Source organism: Notamacropus eugenii, chromosome 1 (assembly GCF_028372415.1).
Source record: "Notamacropus eugenii isolate mMacEug1 chromosome 1, mMacEug1.pri_v2, whole genome shotgun sequence".
Classification (NCBI taxonomy): domain Eukaryota; kingdom Metazoa; phylum Chordata; class Mammalia; order Diprotodontia; family Macropodidae; genus Notamacropus; species Notamacropus eugenii.
The window spans coordinates 618,662,996-618,682,483 of record NC_092872.1 but is presented as its reverse complement, the minus strand read 5'-3'; the positions used below and the strand labels follow the sequence as shown (position 1 = coordinate 618,682,483).

Below are 19,488 nucleotides of genomic sequence, written 5' to 3'. Positions count from 1 at the left end.
CATTTTACTCAGTTCTCTGTTCAAAGTCCAGGACGCTCCCGCTAAAAGGACTTCCTCCCCAAACCTAGCCAATAAAATGCTACACAATTTTCTAGAAAAGAAAAAAAATATGACCCTATATCATTGACCTATATGATATAATCATTTAGAAAGATAGAGGTCTGAATGAAAATTGGGATTTTAAAACAAAATGAACCCTTTTTACACATCTGCTTTGTGCACAAAGCTCAACAATCACTGTACTAAAGATTCAAAACACTAGGGAAGGAAGAATTCCACAGGCAAGACAGACATCCAAAATGGCTCAACATAATTTATTTTTTTATGTTAAAATGTACAGAGTTCTTTTGAAAGTACTTGCTAGAAAGGGAAAAAAAAGTGATATTACATACAAGGAGAGGAAGGGAGGCCAACTGGCCCAGGAGCGCATGACATGGAGAATTACAAAGGCATCTAGGCACCCCTTCCCCTTAGCTTACAAGTCACCATGAACAAAGTACAAAGAGGTTACAAAACAGGAAAAGCAAATATAAACAGACAGGAATAGACTTAGCTTCATTTGTACATGCGGCTTTTAGAGGCATCTGGAGCTCTATTCACACACTCTAGAGATCTCTTTAAAGAGAATTTTATCTTTCTTAAAATAGTTTTTAATATTCTACAACAAAGATAAAAAATTTTAAAGATGGAATGAAATGAAAAAGCTCTTATTTTAAAAGGCATCAAAGTCACTAACAGTGAGTTTTTTTTTAATTTCTTTTAGAAGATTACCCAAGTTATCTTGCTAAAAATACATTTTTTTTAAACAGAAGTGAAAAAATGACAGGTACCAATATTATTGTGTTGGATAATTTCTTTTATAATATAGAAAAGAATGTTTTTCTCTACAATAGTTCTACAGTCACAAAGAGGTTTGTGGAAAAGGGAGCTGCCCGATTGATTTTTTTTTTTTTAAAGAAAGAAACCAAACCAAACACAACCGCAAACCAAAAGAAACTGAATTCACGGCCCTCATTTCAACAGCTTCTCCTTCTGCCTTGACCCACCCTCCTCCCAACATACCTCTCCCCCACCCCCCACCCCAACCCAACCAGGAAGCAATGACACAGCTGAAGATGTAGGAAGGAGAGGGCAGCACTGTGCACTTTCTACATAGATGACTGGGAATTGGAATAGTATATACAAAGAAACTGGGTCCTACACAGCCTTGCACATGCTCAAAATTAATAGCAATAAGATGTGGAATTCTGCCTTTTCTATCTAACGCTTAATTGGGAAAGTCAATTTAAGTGCATCTGGAGAAAAAACCCCAATAATCTGTGCATTTGAAAATTTTTAATGCCTAATTAATACTTTTAAAATTTTATTTATATAAAATATACAAATAAAGGAGATAACATGCTTATGAATATTTCATTAAGCAATATTTCCCCCTTTTGGATATGTGACTGCATATACCAAGTAGTATAGCAGTTTCCATCTTTTCACTGATGGAAAATGTCTCTTTTTCTAACCCAGAAGGGAGTAGCAGGAAAATATTGGAGAACTGATTGTACAAGGGGAAGGAGAATGAGGTTGGAACAATATATTAAAGTACTGAAATCCTGCTGACTAGACTCTATAGAATTGTGCTGGTGGCCTGTCCTTCTTCTAGTCAACCACTCATAGGAGATGGTTTGATACACTCTGATTCACAGGAGATAAACTTAGGGGGAAAAGAAAGAATCTCAAAGGACACTGGGAAACTGGAGGTATGTGCTATTTGAACAGTTATACAACTCATGTCATAAATTCCCTTAGGAAACACAAACATTTCTCATTATTCTTTTCAACATTAAATAAATAGTGACATTTTTCAGATTTCTTTTTTAATTCACTGAAATGTACAGTTTGTCCACTGATACATAGTAAATAATGTAGTTTAAAAGAGGCAAACCACAGGAAACTGCTATTTGAATTCGGTCAGATCTGAAGGCTCAAGAATCAAGACCCTTAGCATTTCAAAGTACATACTAAAAATAAGAACTTTGATGGACTATGAGATTTATGGCTGATTCACTAGGTGATTAAAAAATAAGAGGTCAATTTCGTCTTCTTGATGGCTAGCTGAACATCTATATTCATACAAAGACTAGATTTGGATTGCAAACAGCATTCCTCAGAGATACTGCTGTTACATGAGACTAAGAGCATTTCTGTGTCTCTGAGTGCTGGATGAGAATATTAGAAAATTACGTTACACTTGGCTTAAGCAAAACAAACATTCCAATGAAATTCATCTACAAAGAAAAATATGTGGGAAAGGTTTCAAGAGGTGTGTGTGTAGGGAGAGGAGGGGATTTAAAGAGGAGAAATATTTCCTGCCTCACTTTAATAATAATAATAATATTAATAATAATAATAACAATAAGTTTAAGGAGTTTGGGTTGTTCTCCATGTCCCCTTCTGAGCCTCCCATAAGTGCCTCCTGCTGGAATGAAGTAGGAAATGAAAGGTTGGGTTTGGAGGGAAGGGTCTGCTTAACCCTCGAGATGTATAGCTAACACTTAAAAATGACAACATTGGGAGCTGCACACAGCGAGGGGGGAACATACATTTTAAAATAAAATAAAGATAAATTCACTTTTACACAAATTCTGTCCACGTGGTATGTAAAGAAAGTAAGGCTCTTTTTAATTATGAAAAGATTTTGTGCATGATTCCCCCCTCCCTAAATCCATTCTTACACAAATTCTACTGTAAAATGTTTCAGGATTGTGAAGAAAACCAAAACCCAGAACAAAATGAACCAAAAAAAAAAAAAAAAAAAAGACCAGGCTTTCTAAAAAATAAAATAAACCAAAGAAAAATCCCTCTAAATCTACAGCAATATTTTAACTGGAAAAAGGTCCATTTTCTCTGGTTTGTCAGTATAAAAGGTTCCTTTATTTATATATATTTAAGTTTTTAAACTGCAAGTTCATCTTGCTCATCTTCTCATGTAAGGTCCATTAAGAGACTGCTTGGGCACGCCAGCAGTATTCATGTAGCTGTGATGGGAGGGGCCAGTGTACATCATGTTCCCATGAGGGTTTGGCTGCATAGGCTGCTGGGTATAGGCCTGGCTCCCCATCATTCCCATCTGCATCTGCATAGGATACTGTGCTGTCTGGTTCATGTAGGCAGGGTTACTATGGTAACTGCTGTTCATCATGGGCTGTGTCATTCGGTAACTGTTCATGGCATTCAAAGTGTTCATATTCATGGAATTGACATTATAGGGGGTCGTTGGCATTAAATTAACCCCCATGTTCATGCCACGCTGAACAGCTAATGCACGAGGGCCAGCCTGCATGGCGACTGCTGGCGGGCTGCGACCATAAAGCTGCTGCTGGTGAGCAGCTGCTGAGGGCAGTGGTGCTGATTTAGAACGGATGGAAATGTGCCCCTTGACTGGCATTTGCCCTTGCAACCTCTGAGTGTGGGGAATACCAATGTTGGTGGCAGACATGTTGCACTGTAGCAGAGGTGATGTGAGGTTCATGGTAGTAGATGCCAGGTTTGGGGGTGGTGTCATGGTGGCTTGTGCTTGAGGGGCCCCAGCTAATGGATGGGATGGAGCTAGCTGAGCCAGTCCTGTATTGGACAAAGAAACACTGGTTGCATAGGAAGTCACAGCAGGAGAATGGCTATAAGGCATGGCATGTGGGTCCATAATGGTGTTAGTCAGCTGCTGCAACTTAGCTAAACTGAAGGTGGCTGATGGTTGGGAGTAGCTGCTGGCACCAAAATCCCCTGGAATCCTTTCATAAATACTTATGTTCCCAGTGCTTCCAGATTCTGGTATTTCCATGATCATTGGGGCTGGGGTGAAGCTGTTATTCATACTACACTGTGATAGTGAAGGCTGCTGCTGGGGTGGAGGAGGGGGTTGAGGAGGCTGGGGCTGGGGCTGGGGCTGGGGCTGGGGCTGCTGCTGAGCGGGTGGTGGTGCTGGCTGCTGCGGTTGCTGCTGCTGCTGCTGCTGCGGTGGTGGTGGTTGCTGCTGGTTACTCGGTGGTCTTTCCACCACACAACTCTGAGGTGACTTGATGTTGCAGTTGGTGGCAGGTTGCACACTGTTCTGCTGCATCATGCTACAGCTACTGCCCATATTGGCCATTTGCTGAGTGACAACACAACTGTTCTGAGTGAGGCTACTGGAGGAGGACAATCCTCCATAAGAGCAACTGCTCTGGGAAGAGTTATTTCCACAAATGCTGCCACCCATAGTGGAATCATAGCTGCTAGGGTTCTCATAATTTTCTGTGGTGCTCTCAATGCTGCCCAGGTCACTGAAGCCACTGTCCACCACCTGCTGAGAGTGGTCTGACACCGAAGGCACATCCATCATGGGGCTGGTCTCCATGTTCTGCATAGAGGGTGCGGACAGGGATCCTTGTTCAGGGCTGATCTGGGTATAACCACTCTCAAGAGCAGGCACATTGGGACTGCTGACTGAACGGACTGATTGGCTAGGATGAGACTGAACAGAAGATATTGGGCTGTTGTGTTCTGAAGCATGGCAGTCTTCAACCATTGATATCTGAGGGTCTTCATCAGCTTGGGTGTAACTCTGCAAAGTCTGACAAGCTGCAAGTGTTTCTTCACAGTCCTGGTACGTCCCATCATGTTCATTGCTTTCTTCCTGGGTCAGTGACTGTACTGCCTGCACAGTTTCCAGATCTAATTCACTATGAGGAATCTCTTCTTCTTCTTTTAATTCAATTAATTCTTCTTTAGTGCTTGCTTCTTCTTCATGATCATCCTCAGACCCTGGCATAGGCTCGGACACCACTGATGTCTCATGGGAAGCCTGTTCCTCCTCAGAATCTGGTTCTGTTTCATTCTTGCTCTTTATTTCCTCTCGACTGCTCTGTGTATTTGTTTCTAAAAAAGATTCCTGACCCCCTGGCTCCTCCTTGACTCCTTCCCTTGCTGTCTGCTCCTCTGCTTCCTTTTTCTTTGTGGATTCTAGGTGACCGTCATCTTCATCATCTGCATCATGGTCTTCATTCTGGTTTGTTCCTGAGGTCACTTCATCCTCTTCCTCAGGCTCCTGCTCATCCAGCTCCGCCTGCTCCTCCTCCGACTGCCTTTGCTCTTCTTCTAAAACCCGAGGCTTCTCCTCCACTTCTTCTTCTTCTTCTAGCTCAGGTTCTTTGGATTCTGTCACTGGGCTTCCACGGCTGTCCGCTGGGGAAGCTGCTCTCACTTCACTGCTGGTCGTATCCTCATCCTCTGCCTCTCCGCCCTCTTCTGTTTCTCCATGTGTATCATTCTCCTTCCTTTCTTCAGCAAGGGGCACATCTTCTTTTAATTCCATAGCCTCTTCTTTGTCTTGAATTTTGGGCTTGCGCCCATTCTTAGGAAGGGGTACAATGGAATCAACTCTACATTCTTGAGTAGATATTGTCAGCATTTCTCGGTTCAGCTTGAATCCTGGTTTTCGGCCAGGCCTTTTCTTCCAGTGGATTGGTTTACGACTTTTGCCTTTGGGCCATCCCTTCTTCTTTTTCAAAGGTGTAGAAGTATCTGGCTCAAGTGGGGAATCCCTCACGTCACACTTTCTCAACATGGATACTGGCTTCAGAATAGGGGTGCCTGTGGAGGAAACAAAAAAGTCATCATGCTTTGAATTTTTTCTAGTATCTTTCTCTGAGAAACTAAAAATACTTTTCAGAGATGATTTTATATATAATCACAATCTCCTTAGAAAGGAGCAGAGAGTATAGAACATAATGACTGCATGGCTAAGAAAACCAAGTCACAGTGAAGTAGCATAGTTACAAATGAAATCCAGGTATCAAGCATGCTATCTACTACCATCCAGTGGCTAATATTAAATTTCTATCCAAGAATCAAATATGTTCCTAATTTTTTCCTTTTTTCCACATAGGAGAAAGAGTTATAAAAGGCCATTCACAAATTACAGATTACAAAATTTTGAGTAACATTAAAATATTGTTTTGGGTTATTGTTATTATCACAAATGTTAGATTCATTCTTTCGTGCAGCTATCGATTCTATAACATGTTTCAAACACAATCTTCCTAGAAATTTGGTACACATACAACTTCCAAAGCATACCTAGAGTACCACTGCAGTAGAACCAAATGAGCACTAGACAAAAAATTAGGGAAACCTGATTGTCTTAGTCCTGTCACTAGCCTTACTTTTTTCATTTGCAAAATGAGGGGGTTGGCAGGATGATGTTTAAGGTTCTAACCAGTGCCAGAATCCTACAACTATTTCACAGAATACAGTATGAGTAATAATGAATCATACAAAGTCATAATCATCATATGAATGTTCAACTACAATAGTGGTGAATTTGGATGTCTGAGAAATGAGAGATGGTAATTATCCTTGCTACAAGTCACCTTTTCCAGTCAGTCAATAAGCATTTATTAAGCCACTTCTAGGTGCAAGATATTGTAGTAAGTATTGGGGATACAAAAAGAGGCAAAACTCAGTCCTGCCCTCAAGGAACTCACAATCTCATGGAAGAAACAAATAAAAATATATACAAACAAGCTAAATGCAAGATAAACAAAGGAAAGCATTAGAATTAAGGGGATCAAGAAAAACATCCTATAAAAAATGAGAAGGAAGAGCATTCCAGGCATGGGGGGACGGGGCACGAGAGACTATCCAGAGCTGAGAGATGGAACTTCTTGATCATGGGAAAGTGAGGAGGCCAGTGTTACTGGACTAAAGAGGATGTGGAGGGAAGTAAGGTACAAGAAGACTGGAAAAGTATGGAGTAACTACGTTACGAAGAGCTTTGAATGCCAAACAGAAGATTTTGTATTTGATACTAGAGATGACAGGGAACCACTGGAGTTTACTGAGTAGAGGAGTCACATGGGTGGACCTGTCATAAGCTTTAGAAAGACACAAAATAATCTCAATTCTATTATTTTCAAGTTCTCCTCTCTCTTTTAAAATGAATCTACAATGTAAGTGATGAATCTGTCAAAGTATCCTTTTTCTGTTTAAGATTTTGATGTTTTTTGCCTGCATGGATTTCTTTAGAGCCACCATCCTTATTACCTCAGATAGTTTCTTGACCTTAGAACTTTCCAGAAAGTTCTTGATACAAACTTTTGCTGAAACAAAACTGAAAAGGGATCCATACCTTGAAGTGTGAGTGTGTGTGTGTGTCTTCTGACTGCTGAATAGAGGAATATGTGTTTAATTGTACAATGAAAAATAGGCAAAAACTATCGTTGTTAAATCATTTTTCAGTCGCTTCTTACTCTCTGTGACCACATTTGGGTTTTCTTGGGCAGATATACCAGACTGGTTTGTCATTTCCCTCTCCAGCTCATTTTACAGATGAGGAAACTGAGGCAAACGGGGTTATTAAGTGACTTGCCCAGAATCACACAGCTAGTTAAAGTACCTTAGGTCAAATTTGAACTCAGGAAGTTGAGTCTTCCTGATACCAGAGACCAACACACTATCCACTGCATCACCTAGCTGTCTGGAAAAGCAAAAATGTGTAAAGAAAAAAATCTGTACTTTAAGAGATAAGACAGTATCTAAAATTTAGGCACTAAATATTTAGACTCTACATATTAAGAGATAGGTTTACTGAAAGGGAACTTAATCCTAGAAGATCACCATAGTGAAGAGGGAAAAGTTAAAGAGTTGGCAGGAATAGATTACCAGGTAATCTATGATTTGACTATCATCTGACTGTGAGAGGCAATGTGCCATAATGGACAGAGAGCTGGCCTTTATGCCAAGAAAACTGTCAAGTCCCACCTCTGACACACACTGGCTGCAAGACTCTGGGCAAAAACCCTTAACTTCCCAGATAAACCTAATACTAGATGTAAACATCAGACAACGTGCCAAACTGCTCTGGTAAAGAGTTTTTCCACCATGAATTTACTGAACCATTGAAATCTCAGGTCTATCTATCCCCATCCCTTTTTGACTACTGTCTTTTAGAGAACATAAATATCAGATAAAATCTTTAAGAAATCAGTCTTAAGAATATAAGGGGGCAGGGGGTGTGCACAGAGCCAAGATGGCAGAGTTAGAAGCAGGGACCTGCTGGAGCTCTTCCCACAGACCCCTCAAAAAAATCTGTAAAAATGACTCTATAAACAAATTCTAGAGCAGCAGAAGCCACAAAATGACAGAATGAAGCAAATTTACAGCCCAAGATAATCTGGAAGGTTGACAAGAAGGGTCTATCTCTCTGGGTTGGGAGAGAAGCGCAGTTCAGCATGGGTGGATGGAGCTGGAGCAGGCTTTAGAGGACTGAATCACTGGTGTCTGCAGAAGTTTCCAGACTTCTCAACTCACAAATGTCAAATACAGCTTCAAAGGTCAGTGGGAAGGGTCTCTCACCTGATTGAGAAGGAAACATGGGTCCCAGCCCCAAGGTGGCAGCAGACACTGCAAAAGCAGAAACCCCACACTTAACAAAGAGTTCAAAAGTCAAGTAATTGGCTGGAAAAATGAGCAAACAGGGAAAAAGAAACAGACTACAGATTCTTACTTTCTCAGTGAAGAGGTATTTTCTTGCATCATTGGTGACAAAGAAGATCAAAACGTACAACCAGAAGAAGAAAACAAAGCCAAAGCTCCTGCATCCAAAGCCTCCAAGAAAAATATGAATTGGTCTCAAGCCATGGAAGAGCTCAAAAAGGATTTTAGAAGTCAGGTAAGAAAAGTAGAGGAAAAACTGGGAAGAGAAATAAGAATGATGCAAGAAAATCATGAAAAACTAAAGGAAACCCCAAAAAATGCTGAAGAAAATAACACCTTTAAAATCAGACTAACCCAAATGCCAAAGGAGGTCCAAAAAACAATGAGAAGAATGCCTTAAATAGCAGAATGGGTCAAATGGAGAAAGGGGTCCAAAAGATTACCGAAGAAAAAATTTTTTAAAAATTAGAATGGAACAAATGGAAGCTCATGACTTTATGAGAAATCAAGAAATTATAAAACAAAACCAAAAGAATGAAAAAATAGAAGACAATGTGAAGTATCCAAACAACTGGCCTGGAAAATAGATCCAGGAAAGATAATTTTTAAATTATTGGACTACCTGAAAGCCATGATCAAAAAAATAGCCTAGACATTACCTTTCAAGAAATTATCAGGGAAAACTGCCCTGATATTCTAGAACCAGAGGGTAAAATAAATATTGAAAGAATACACTGATTGCTTCCTGAAAGAGATCCCAAAAGGAAAATTCCTAGGAATATTGTAGTCAAATTCCAGAGTTCTCAGGTCAAGGAGAAAATATTACAAGAAGTCAGAATGAAACAATTCAAACATGGTGGAAACACAATCAGGATAACACAAGATTTAGCAGTTTCTACACTAAGGGATCAGAGGGTTTGGAATACGATATTCCAGAGGTCAAAGGAGGTAGGATTAAAACCAAGAATCACCTACCCAGCAAAACTGAGTATCATACTTCAGGGGAAAAAATGGAATTTCGATGAAACAGAGGACTTCCAAGCATTCTTGTGGAAAAGACCAGAGCTGAATAGAAAATCTGACTTTCAAATACAAGAATATATGAAAAGGTAAACAGGAAAAAGAAACCATAAGGGACTTTTTAAAGTTGAACTGCTTACATTCCTACATGGAAAGATGATATTTGTAACTCACACTTCTTTCTCAATATTGGGGTAATTGGAGTGAATAATATATATAGATATATATATATAGATAGATATTTGTATAGATATGTATATGTGTATGTATGTGTATGTATGTATATGTATATATCGATATAGATATAGAGGTGATGCAATGTGAGCTGAATATAAAGGGAAGATATATCTAAAAACTAAAATTAAGTGTAGAGAGGAATGTACTGGGAGAAAGAGAAAGGGAGAGGTAGAATGTAGTGAATTATCTCAAGAGGAGGAAGGTGAGAGGGAATAAGTGAGCCTTATTTTCATCAGATTTGGCTTCTGGAGGGAATAATATATACACAATTGGGTACAGAAGTTTATCTTAGTCTACAGGAAAGCAAGGGGAAGGGGATAAGAGAGGGGGGCCAACAGAAAGCCCGGCAGATTGGGGGAAGGGGTAATCAGGAAGCAAACACTTTTGTGAAGGACAAGTCAAAGGAGAAAACAGAGGAAGGGACAGGTTAGAGGAAAATATAGTTACTCTTTCACAGCATGACCATTATGGAAGTGTTTTGCATGACTACACATGCATAACCTATTTCAAGTTGCTTGCCTTCTTAGTGAGGGTGAGCAGGGAGGGAGAGAATGTGGAACTCAAAGCTTTAAAAACGAACATTAAAAATTGTTTTTACAAGCAACTAGGAAATAAGATATATAGGCAAAGGGGTATAGAATTATATCTTGCCCTACAGGAAAATAGAAGTGAAGGAGATTGGGAAGGAGATTGGGAAGGAGGGGGTGGGGTGGAGAGCACAGCACAGCAGGAGGGCATACTGGAGGAGAGGGTAATCAAAATAAACACTGTTCTGGAGTGGAGAAATGGGGAAGATGGGGAGAAAATCTGAAATTCAAAATCTGGTGGAAATGAATGTTGAAAACTGAAAATAAATTTAATTAGAAAAAGAAATTTTTTAGGATATAAAAAAGAAAGAATCCAAAGCAAATTTGCAGCTTCTTATTTTTCCAGGGCCAACTCTGGCTAACCTGAATATTAATTTTTATTACTTAATACCATCCATATAATCTCAATAATAAAAAGGGAAGAGGAGAAAACAATTTTTTTGATGCTAATCCATAAAGCTGAAGTAAACCAAACAATTCATATATCTAACGCATCCTTTATATTAATTCATTCTCAAAATATTTACTCACAATGTCTACTCTGTACGAAGTCCTTTGTTATGTGTTGTTTATTAAAAAGAATATATAGAATGCTAATTCTTATTTGCTAGAGCTAAAATCTAATTTGCTTTAAAAGAGGAATACAACTTGACTGAATAGAAACTAATTGAAAGCTAATGACATTCACTAAAATTTGGACAGTTAAAATTCTTTAAAATGTCTAGCAGAATAAGATATTCTTGGCCTGATTCCAAGAAGTGAACTATCATTTTGCAAAAATAATTCCAATCCAAGCCAAAAGACTACAGAAGCATGTTCAGTTTAAAAAGACTAACAACAGAAATAACTTCTCAGAAAATTTTGTTCAACTAGGTAAAACAGGAGATTTTTGTTCAGTAAGGGATTTTTGGAGATAGGATTTAGACTAGGTTCTAGACTACCTTCTTTACTTGATAGAAAGTCTTCCACACTATACATTATCATTTAAAATACTTTCTTGATAACAGCTTACAATCCAACTAGCAATAAAAACAAATCATGAAGAGTAGGTTAGTGGGTGAAATTACCCATGGGAAGGGTAAGAAAGATAATATATGGAAAGGGAATAAAGTACTTTAAAGAGGTAGAAAAATGTGAGAAACTGAAGATAAATATATTTGGTACAAATTTTCAAGGATTACCAAAGAGACACATTAGAGGGTCTCTAAAGTCTTACTTTTATAAACAGTGAAAGAATTTATAGTAAATATAGGATTTATAGGGCTCCTTTTTGAAAATTCTTTAAGGATAGTTATATACCCTAAATTATAAGAATGGATAATTAAAAAGTTCTCTGACACATACCGTCAGCATCATCTGATTCTTCCTCTTCATCTTTAGATTTCCTCTTAGAAGAAGGTCGATGCCTAAGGACCTCCTGTGAGGGCAAACAATGAAAGTATCCTCTGGAAAACAGTTCATTTTCATCCTCTTCTTCCTCCTCTTCATCAATTTCAAATGTAGGTTCTAATCTTGGCATTGGCCTCTCAGAGTCAGAATCTTCAAAAGGTTCATCTAACACTTCTGTGGTCTCAGAGATAGTTTCTGTGACCACACTGCTATTATGGTGTTTTCGTTTTCGGACTCTCCTTCTCCGGTGAAGAATTGGTTTCTATTTTTAAAATAAAGAATTTTCTTTTAGTACCCTCAACAAAAACAAACCACCAGAACCAGAAATAAGACAATTTAATAAATGGAATATTCCCATTTCTATACAGATGTGTGTTTCCTCCCTCCAATTGCACAGTATTTATACATATTTGGGGGAGGGGGGGGAGCAAAGAACTACTGTCCACCACTAGATGTTTCTAAAATGCATGAATTCTTCCTAACTTAGATGCTATACATACATTACCCTTTACAGAGGTGAAGGGCCACTAAATCGATTAAACGAACATGCCTAAAAACAGTAATAGCATTTATACTGAAATTTATGGTTTGTAAAGTGTTTTACACATCATCTCATATGATCCTCATAAAGATCAGACAGGATTCATTTACTTTTGCTTCAGCCTATTTGAAGAAGAGAAGGAATAGTCTAGGAGATGGAAAGAGATCTTCAGCACTGAAAAAATTTCTCCTCTCCCCCAAAGGTAATGCACAGCTTCTTCATGCCTCAAGATTCAAATGAGGACAAAAAAATTTTGCCTTACAGAACTTAAGAAGGTTAACAGAAAAAAAGAATAGAAAGAAAAAGGTTAATAGAACATCTGTATTAATCTTCCAGATTTTGTAAAGAGGAAGTTATGCTAGAAAAAAGGCAACACTGTATACAGAAATACTAAATTGAAATTTATACACTTAGTGATAATGAAGCTATTCAAAAATAAAGGCAATTTTGTTATACTGTGTGTCACAAAAGACATCAGCTATAGAATGAATATGATTGTATAGTAACAAGTGATTACTGATATTCATTCTAATTTTTATTTAGTGTCAATTTATTAAGACCCTAAAAATGCATTATACACATTTACTTATTAATAATGCCTTTTAATGAGCCTCTGAGGGACAGAAGTAAAGTAGATCATTCCTTCCAAATTAGAGAAAAGTACAAAAGTAAGACATGAAAACTAAGAAATTTGTTTGTGATCATGTAGTTAACCAGAGCCAGTCAGAACTTCATTCCTTTAATTTCTATTTTAGCCCTCCTAAAAAACATAATGTTCAAATATTGTGAACAATTACACTATGACATTAATCACGCCACATGGTTATGAACTGGAGCAGGTGGACCCAGGACTGAATGTGGCATCCTGATTCTGAACCAGACACTCATCTACAAAGGTGCGTAGAAACTTACATGGACCTAGAGGTGAAGACACTCTGGCTTACCCACACCAGGTTCTAGGTGGCATTTCTACCACAACACACAATTGCATATCTTAATGCTTGCCCTTAACTTTGCCACAGCTCCTATTGTTCAGAGAAGTATTTACTGAAAAAGCATTTGCCATACATCATTGTTCAGAAAAGGTTCTATTAAATAAGCTTGAATCAAAACACTTGAGGGAAGGAGAAAATAAAAGGAACTAGTAGGGAGAATGGGGTACACAGGAACAATGGCAGAGCCACACTACCCTCTGAGAGCCCTGGAGAAAAGCCCTGCCCAGTTTCCTCCTAACTTAACGCCTGGCTCTGCTGTCTCAGCATAAAAACCTCTACACCACCCTTGAAGACTAAGAGATTCAAGTGTTTCGAATCTCCTGCAAACCACAGTTTTAAATTTCAAACCAAAAGTCTGTTATTTAACTGCTTTTAAATAAGCATGTAACCTTTTCAGCCAATTCCTGAAGGTTAGATAGAAACATTTCTTTATTCATCACATAGATACCAAATCTGTGCCTGGAAGACCAGTCAGAAGCTACATTACACAAATGCATATAATTTTAAAGACAAATGCAACAAATTTTATGCTTTAGCTCCTGCAATATTACAGGAAGAGGTAAATCCACATTTTGGGCTACAATTAGAAGACAGGAAACATAATGCACTATACCTTTCGTTTTAATGTAGGCTTAGTAAGCACAGGTGGTGAATTTGACCGAGGACTCTCAGGTTCTTCCTCCTCTTCACTACTCTCACTAAAGCTCCTCAAAATGGCTCTGTCTCCATCATTATACCGGTGAGGCAGTCTATCGCCCCCCTCTGCTAATCTGCACTTGAGGGGCTCTGAGCTTTTCTTCAATGGTCCTCGCCATATCTCCAGACTTTCATTTAGTCGCCTTTTGGGGACTTCTGGCTTTTCATCTTTGCTAAACCTCCCATCTAAAGCTGCCGAATGCTCTTCACTCTCAGTGAACTGTTCCTGGGAGGCCTCAGATTTTTCCTCACATTCTCCATATCTCCCCCGAGGAGCTGGTGGTGTTTCTTCCAAGGGCAGCTTAGAATCTTTCTCACTAAAAGATTCCCGGATTTTTTTGTTTTTTCGTCCCCATCGGCCTCTCCGAGGTGGCTGATTATTTGCTGGAAGGCTATCCAGGGGAAGAACTTCCTTGTTTAGTCGTGTAGAATTAGCTGGTGCAATATCTGGTTTCTTTTCATTCTCTATTGAATATGAATCTTCTTTTTTCTCCCAAGATGCTGACTTTGTCATCTGATTCCAAAAAAATAAAGATCTTCGTTAGTTTTTTTCAGTATCCTAGTGGTTGTATCTACCTCCTACCTCCTCCTGCCTTTTAGGCAGGAAAGAAAAACTAAGCTGTTAAGAAAAAAAGAAAATGGAAGCAAAAGTAACAGCTAGCTTTTAAAAATATTTAGATATTTAATATGATATTCAGAACCTAAGTGACTAAAAATGCATCCATAATCATACAGAATTGAAAAGGTGTATGATATATATTTAAAAATCCAGAAAATGAAATCGTTTTTTTAATAGCAAAATACTTACACAATTTTATGACCTACCTATGGACGCATACACACACAAACACTTTCATCAGTTTACAGTTTACCCCAAGGGAAATTTATCCAATTTCATTATGCCTAATTTTCAGATTCATAATGTTTTCCTTAATTACTAAAGTAACCTACATTGCTCAGAAATTAGGTGTTCACCTATAATTTCAAAATAAAATCTCTTTAAGAAACACATTATAATGATCTTGTTCACAGTAGCCAAGAATAACAAAATATGGATTGTAAGATCATATACCTAAAGCTGGAAGAAACCTTAAAAATCATCCTTATCAACCCCCTTTTTTTAAAGATGAAGAAACTGAGGTCCAGAGAGATGAGGTAATTTGCCCAAAATTACTGTTAGTAAAAGGCAGAGCTAAGATTTAAAGTCATGTTTTGTGATTTCAAATTCATTGTTCTTTTTATCCACTGTACCAAACCAATCTTCCTAAATGTTCTCCTATTAAATCACTGAAAGTGTAAATCAGCTTTGCTAGGCAGATACTTCCAAGATAAATTATGAAATTTCTCATCATATATCACAAAAACTGATGACAACTTGAAACATAGGAATCACAGAAGCACAGATTAGGAGCTGAAAGAGGCTACAGAAGCTATCTAGTCTCCCTCCCTTGCATTTACAGCAGCAAACTGTGGCAGAGATAGGATTTGAACCCAGGTCCTCTGACTCCAAACACAGTATGCTTTCCAATGTAACATAATACCTCCAAAAATGTTTTTGACCTTGAAGGGAGGGAAGGGGAGGGGAACAAATGGGAGAAAAGAATCTTTGCTTATACCCTTACACTGGAATCCAGTTCCTTTTCCTGGCACTGCTGCTCTTCACTTTCTCCTTCCTCTGCATCTTCTTCCTCTTCCTCTGAGACTACAGAATTGGAGACAATGACAGGAGTCCAACGCAAACATTCAGGATCTACATCTACAGGCCTCAAATTCACTTGAAGCTTTGCCATATGATCCTGGATCAGTTTTTCCCGGCGGATAATCACAAATCTGTAATCAGAAAAAAGTCTACAGTAGTCAATGATGTGTGGACTACATACAATGAATACAAAGCTACAAATAACCCTACCACGAAGAAATGTAGGCAAAGATGACAATGATGATAATGATGATGAATGTTCCACACATTCTACTTTACAAAGAAAGGAACAGCCAGCCAAATGAGAAGTCCAAGAAATGCACCTGAGGAGCACTGTACCCTCAAATACAACCCCATGAAGGCCCGTCACTGTCCTCTGAACAAGCTTTACACATCTGTTCACACTCTCTCGCCTTCCCTGATTTCCTTACCTATCCACAACCTACTCATCCTTCCAGACTCAGCTTCTAGTACTCCTTCCTGAATGTACTTTTCAGACTACCCCAAGTGCAGTGATGTCTCCATACTCAGCTCCTATAACATTCAATGTTTGTAACAGATTCAGTATTAACTTTACATGACCTTGTGACTGATGTTATCTCTACTTGTAGGGCTAGCTAACTTCTCACGTTTCTATTTTCTCTCACCAAATTTCCAAGGAATATAAGTTCTTTGAAGCACAAGCCACAACCTATACTTTTCATCTCCAGGAGGGCTTAAAGCAGCATCTTTCATAAAGCAAGACACTCAATCAATGTTGCCAGCTGACAATTCAACCAAGACAAATAAGATAGACTCTGTCCTCAAGAAGCTTATAATCAACTAGGGAAGATAAGCACATAAATAGCTATAATATAAGACAGAAAACTATTAACTGGTATGAGAGGTATGAAAGTATGTTATAAAATCATAATGAGGTTTAGTAAAGTTCCTTGTAACTAGGTGAATATTGCGCTAAATTGGCTAATGCTACTTCAGTGATGCAAAGGTTGTTAGGACTCACTTCATGTAAAAAAGTCAGTCTAAATTCAAAGGAATAAAGAATAAAATCAGCAAAAGAATAACACATTTTAAGGTACAGTAACTGCAATTCAGTTTTTATCAAACTTGGATCTCTTGTCAAATCTTGTTCTGCCCTAAATTACTTCTACTGTCCAACTCCCCTATTACTACTCACAGGATGCTAAACAAAGCTAAAGGAAGTCTTACAATCATGTTAACGGGGTACATTATAAATTCATTTTTCCCAACTTCAGCATGATGCTCAATTCAGCACAACGTTTATTTTCTTCCTCCTGAATTGAATCCCTATCTCACTTCAAACAGAAACTATTCCAAACCTTCTCTTCCCTTCTCAAGTTTCCTACATCTCCTCTTCCACACCCCTCTTCTCCAATTAAGACCATTTGATATGGGATTTCAAGGATAATCAAGTCTCTCCCTCATGTTTAAGAAACTTTCACTAGATTTTGCCATCCCTTAAGGTAAATCCTATAGCTTTCCCCTTTCTCAGCCAACTATTAAAACCTATCTCCACTCTTTGCTTTCACTTTTTCTTCTTTCTTTTACTCAACTCTCTTCAATCTAGATTTCCACCTCATTATTCAAATAAAACTTCTCTCTCCAAAGTTAGCAATAGTGTCTTAATCACCAAATCTTTTAGTTTTTTTCAGTTCTCTTCTTTTGCAGCCTATCTACTATAACAGAGACAGCTACGTGGCAAAGTGGATAGAATATTGGGCCCACAGTTATGAAGACCTGAGTTCAAACCCAGCCTCAGACACTTAGCAGCTATGTGATCTGGGGCAAATCACTTACCCTTTGTCTGCCTCAGTTTTATCAACTTAAAAATGGGAATATTAACAATATCTCCTGCTCAGGGTGGAAGTGAGGAAAAAATTAAAATATTAAAATGTTGCAAACCTTAAAGTGCTATATAAGTGCTAACTATTATTATTTGACAATTTTGACCACCTTCTCCTCCCAGGTAATTTCTACCCTATGGAATTTTGTGACACTGTTTTCTCCTGGTCTCCTCTTTCTAAGTCTCCTTTGCTGGCTCTTCAATAATGTTATAATCACTAACTGGGAATTCCTCAAGGTTCTGGGTTCTCAAGGGTTACTAAGCCCTCTTCCCTTCTTTCTCTATATTTTCTCTTGGTGACCCCATTAATTTCCAAGGGTATCATCTTTATGGAGATGATTCCCATTTCTATATATACAGCCCTAGTCTCTCACCTAAGAGTCAGTCCTGCCATTACCAGCAGCCTATTGGACATTTCGCGCTGGATGCCCCAGAGACAACTCAATGTGTCCAAAAATTAATTATTTTGATGAATTAAATAATGTATGTAAAGTGCTTTACAAATCCTATATTGCATTATAAATGTTACTATTATCACTTCTCTCTAAAACCCTTCCCTTTTTCAATCTTTCTTATTTCTGTTAAAGGCATAACCCACCCTGCCAGTCTGCCAAATTTGTACTCATTCTTCCTCATCTCACGTATACAATCAGTTGCAAATCTTGTCATTTGTATGTACCTCCCCAGAATCTTCCAAATCCAACTCTTTTTCTCTATTCATATAACTACCTTATCACTTCTCAGCAAGGTAATGGCAAAAGTCTTCTAGTTGGTCTCCCTGCCTCCAGTATCTCCCTAGCCCAGTCTATCATCAGTACTGCTACCAAATGATTTTTCTTAAATAAAGATCTTACTATGTCAATCTCCTAATCAAATCCAGTGGCTCTCTATCACTTCCAGGATATTGGCTCTCAAAGTGTGATTTGAGCACTGCACTTTTTCAGGGGGTCCATGAAGTCAAAACTATGTTCATAACAATATTAAAACATAAATATAATATTTTCCTATTAACATATCCTTCCTTTTCAATTACATATGTGTTTGAGGTCAGATTTTCTTCATATGCTTCAAGCAAAACAACATATCACAATAGACTGAATGTAGAAGTAGATATGAGAATCCACCTATCTATTAAGCCAGACACAAAAGACTTAGAAAAATGTGTAAAACAAAGCCCTTCTCACTATTTGTTTTTTGTTTTGGAAAATGTTCTTTTTCACAAAGATATTTGTGTTAACATGTAAATGAGTTTATCATTGTTCTTCAATGGATTGGTATTCAAATTAATATTATCAGTTTTAATTTCTAATACAGCAAATATCAATAAATATAACCCACATAAACAGAAGCTCTTTGGAATCCTCAATCATTTTTAAGAGTATAAAAAGGTTCTCATTACTTTCTAAGACTACAAGGGGGCAATGAGACCAAAATGTTTGAGCACTACTGTTACCATATAATATATACTCCTTTGGTTCACTTTTAAAGATCTTCACAACCCTGGCTCAAACCTTCCTTTTCCAGACTCATTGGACATTGCATCTCCTCCCTCACTCTTAGAACTCCTAATTTCCTTTAAGACTCAGCTAAAGTACTATCTTGTACAAGAAGCCTTTCCTGATCCTCCCAAATGCTACCACTCTCCCTAACAAAATACCTTCTATTTGCATTCATTTGTTCTCTCTCTCTGTCTCTGTCTCTGTCTCTCTCTCATTTGTCCTCCCTACAGGGATTAATCTTTCCTCAACAGCTACTACAGTCCCTGCAAAATGGTTGACAATTAATAAATACTTGGGCATTGGTAGCCTGAATAAAGAACACCCCTAATGAAGAAATAATACAACATCTGAGTTACTGATGTGTTATGGAACAATAGTGAGCCTGAAAGAAGAAAAACAAGAAGCATCTAATAGTTTCATGAAACAAAATTATAGTTTTTCTGGAAAGATTTGAATGAACTCAAACTGAGTGAAGTGAGCAGAATCAGGAGAACA

At 38.1% G+C, this 19,488-nt stretch overlaps 1 protein-coding gene across 8 annotated transcripts in view; it reads right to left on the bottom strand.

Moving 5' to 3' along the window:
* Positions 1-293: 293 nt before the first annotated feature.
* The window catches only part of KAT6A (lysine acetyltransferase 6A), a 152,175-nt gene continuing 132,980 nt past the window's right edge, over positions 294-19,488 (bottom strand). For 4 of the 8 annotated variants that reach the window (XM_072635076.1, XM_072635077.1, XM_072635082.1 and 1 more), the window contains 4 exons: positions 15,548-15,779; positions 13,849-14,445; positions 11,655-11,961; positions 294-5,622 (listed from right to left, as the gene is read on the bottom strand). In XM_072635076.1, coding sequence (XP_072491177.1) covers positions 2,969-5,622; positions 11,655-11,961; positions 13,849-14,445; positions 15,548-15,779 — 3,790 coding nt within the window. In that variant the 3' untranslated portion in view covers positions 294-2,968. The remainder of the gene's footprint in view (positions 5,623-11,654; positions 11,962-13,848; positions 14,446-15,547; positions 15,780-19,488) is intronic. The other 4 variants (XM_072635079.1, XM_072635080.1, XM_072635078.1 and 1 more) reach the window with 3 other exon arrangements.